The sequence below is a fragment of the Emys orbicularis genome, chromosome 7 (assembly GCF_028017835.1).
Source record: "Emys orbicularis isolate rEmyOrb1 chromosome 7, rEmyOrb1.hap1, whole genome shotgun sequence".
NCBI lineage: Eukaryota > Metazoa > Chordata > Testudines > Emydidae > Emys > Emys orbicularis.
Genome location: NC_088689.1, coordinates 23,751,885 through 23,755,455, shown reverse-complemented (window position 1 = coordinate 23,755,455; position 3,571 = coordinate 23,751,885). Strand labels below are relative to the sequence as shown.

The 3,571-nt window shown below is 31.9% G+C and overlaps 1 protein-coding gene across 1 annotated transcript; it reads right to left on the bottom strand.

The window, feature by feature from the left end:
• Positions 1 to 269: 269 nt before the first annotated feature.
• Positions 270 to 3,066, bottom strand: NPS (neuropeptide S). The gene is given in 3 exon segments (XM_065407156.1): positions 270 to 446; positions 2,922 to 3,038; positions 3,040 to 3,066. Coding segments are annotated over 3 exon segments (321 nt in total).
• Between the last annotated feature and the right edge of the window lie 505 nt (positions 3,067 to 3,571).

Below are 3,571 nucleotides of genomic sequence, written 5' to 3'. Positions count from 1 at the left end.
TTACAAATGGGGAATTAACCAGCTGAAAACACATTTGTATCAATACAAAACTTTATGATATTGTAACTTTGAAAACAATGCCTGTACTGAACAATTTAATCTGCTTCACTTGGCTTGCACTATTTGAAATAAACATCTGTTTACATTATGAACATGCTGATACAGTTGTCTCTTTTGGTTTTATCACAGAAATGCATTGCAAATTATTTTAAGCTCACAGTTAAATGTTAGATGCTAAAGTTGAGGATACTTTCTTGAGCAGTTATTTATTACTTTGCTCTTTGAAAGGAAGTTTTTTTAATTCCTGATCCAACTCCATTGCGAAAGGACCTTTTAATGAAAGACTTCTCCAGGATAGGTTTTAGAAAAGTCAATTCTTCACTCCTGTCCAGCTTGGCTAAGCAGCTATTCAGCAGGATGAGACAGTAATCAGATTTCCTGGACAGCTGGCAATTCAAATAAAAAGGATTATTGCTCAGAAGATTAAAAAAATATATATCACAGATCAGAAAAGCCATAATTATGGATTTGCACATTTGCTGGGACTTGCCCACTGTAAAAAGCAAAGCCGAAAGACAAAAAAGTCATTTACGCTTAAAATGACAAGGATTAACTATTATTTGTTTGGATTAAAAGTATCCAAATTGGATGTTTTTATAGCTTTTCTGAAAATGCAAGTGGTGTTTTACCTGTATAAAATTCTGATATTTCTATAGTTATATTTATGATCCGAAACATGTTATTTTCAATGCAGCACTAATGATGTTGTCTGTTGTGGCAGGTGACAGTCACTTTTCTCTAGAGTACAGTACACATTTGCCATTATAAAATAAGATTTTTCTATTAATAATGTAACAGCAATTTCACTACCATTTACATGAAATCTATTTAGTTTAAAAGATAGATAACACCAGAAATGGAAACATCGGTAATGCACAGCAGCTTTTGGGGTTTCTCTTTCACTATTATAGTTACAGTCCTGATTATGTTTCTTAATACTGACAACAATATTTTTGATTATTTGCATTTAAGTAGTCTGGTATCTTTCTCTCCCCCTCCTCCCCTTTCTTTCTCTCACACATATACACTCAGAGCTTTTACTGTATCTTACAATTATAAAAATGTATAAAATACATACTGAGGGAGCCATAATTAGCTATATTTTCTATCCTCTCATACAGTAGTTACATAAAGCCTTTCATCCTATTACACTAGCAGTCAATGGGGGTATCTATTGTACAATATACATACTGTATATGTCTATGTGTACATATCTTCAGATGTTTCATTAATGTTTGAGAAGTCACTAAATATAAAGCCATGAGGTGAAAATCTGGCTCCACTGAAGTCAATGGCAAAACTCCCATGGAATATTAGTATTGATCTGATAATTATTTATAATAATACCATCTAATACTTAATAATATTCTCATTAATAGATCTCTAAACACTTAACAAAAGATGGGTATTATTATTATGATTTGCCTAAGGTCACCCAGTGAGTCTGAGGCAAATTCCCAGTAACACACCCCATCCACTGCATTACACAATCTCTCTGCTTATGGCTTTCTTACAAATGGAAATTATCCATTTTTATAAAAAAAAAAAAAATCTTCAAGAAGCATAAAGCAAGCAAATTCCATCTCGAGATTCTAGAGACACCACTGCAACCCATACAAGGATTTGTACTAATGGATAACAAGGTCATCATTCTGTTAATCTTATTTGAAAGTGAAAGGCATTGGGCATATATTAAACAATAAAAAAGCATTTGACATACTTTATCATTGCCATAATGAGAGCTGAAATGAAATATGGCTAGTCAAATAGCTCAAAATAGGTCTAAACAATATATGATCAAAGATGAAACAGGATTAAACAGTTACACAAATAAACATACACACAAAAATCAGAAGACTGATTGATGAAGATTAATTCGAACTTCACATCAACATAAAAAGAAAACAGACACAAGTAGATACTATTTGTAGTGGAGATAGATTTCATTAATGAAAATCTGGTGATATAAAATACATGCCTGAAAGGGGGGGGGGAAAGGAATCCCAACTAAATATAATATTCCAATAAATAATATTCTAGTTAAAAATAAATACAGCAAAATACTTTAAATAAAACTACATTCTAACATGGAAATTGAACATTGAACTACTTAATTACTATTTGGAGCAAGACATCTAATTCATGTTGACATCTAATTCATCAAGAACATGTTTGCATAATCTTTCATGGGGCACTTTATATAAAGTTTAATATTCTACTATAGTAATTTCCCCCATCCCAAACATCAAATATTGGTATGCACTACCTTTAAAATATCCTGTTTACTTCTACTTTACAGAACTTTATTAAAATACATAGATACATAATATGGAGAAAATATTACTGTTCATTCTATAGGCTGATGTTTTTTTCGCATTGGTTCCTTTTAATAACTACAATATTGCTTAGGAGTTATCCTTCAGCATACAAACCTATTAAGAATGCCTAACAGTTACAGAACTTTACAAATAGTAACTAATAACAGTATGAAGTAAATATGTGTTGTTATTTCTATTTTACAGATGGGGAAGCTAATATAGGGAGATGAAATAGAGAGGAAGTCAGTGTCAGAGCTCAGTGCTTCCCATTCTCAGTCCCAGGGCTGAAACCAATGCATACGCTGCATCCCATGCACAAAAGCATAAACACTTCATGTCTAATAGATTCTTTTAGAGAGAATCCTGTCTACCTTGCTAGCAACTAATTCTTCATAACAAGGAACATTTGATAGTAATATTTATTCTACACCTTTAACATAAAAACAAGTTTGATCAAATAGTATTTAAAAATAATCCAACTAAATTTAACTAAAATGTCTATTTAAAATAAATGAAGTAGATGATGTTCAAAGATTAGCTTACCGTAGAAGGGACAGTTGGGTAACACCCCCACAGGTGCATTGTTGAGATCCAAATAATTAAAATGAAGTTTAACCTGAACAGACTGCAAGGAAAAACGCAAATTAGTTTAATTTTTTTTAAAGGAAAACTTAATATATACATACATATACACCAATACAAACTTTCCAAAGATATAATATAAAGTGCAATATCTTTACCTGATCATTTTTTTCTTTCAGCACTTACGTGCAATTATGCAGTTTTAGTGCCAAATTTCTCACATTTCCGATCAGTTCTTTCTTAGATGACCATTTTATACCAAGAGTTCAGGAGTGAAAATGTCATCAAATCCTATTTCAGTTTGACTGACTGGTCCTTGGTTGGCCTTTTATTCTTTTTAAATGGGAAAATGGCAAGAACATACACTCTGCTGCCATTATAAAACTACCAATTGACTTCATTAAACGTGTTGCCATTAAAATGTCCTTCAAGTGAGTTTATTTCCAGCCCGTATTATCATGGCACAAATGGTAAAAGGTCTCAAGGTTCCCAAAAATTTATTTTAACAAGAGTTTCGTCAATTACTGTATGCTATATTAACCCTCTACATGTGTCATGCACATGTAGTAGCATACAAAAAGTAGTCACAATGTATATTCAGCTGCCAGTTC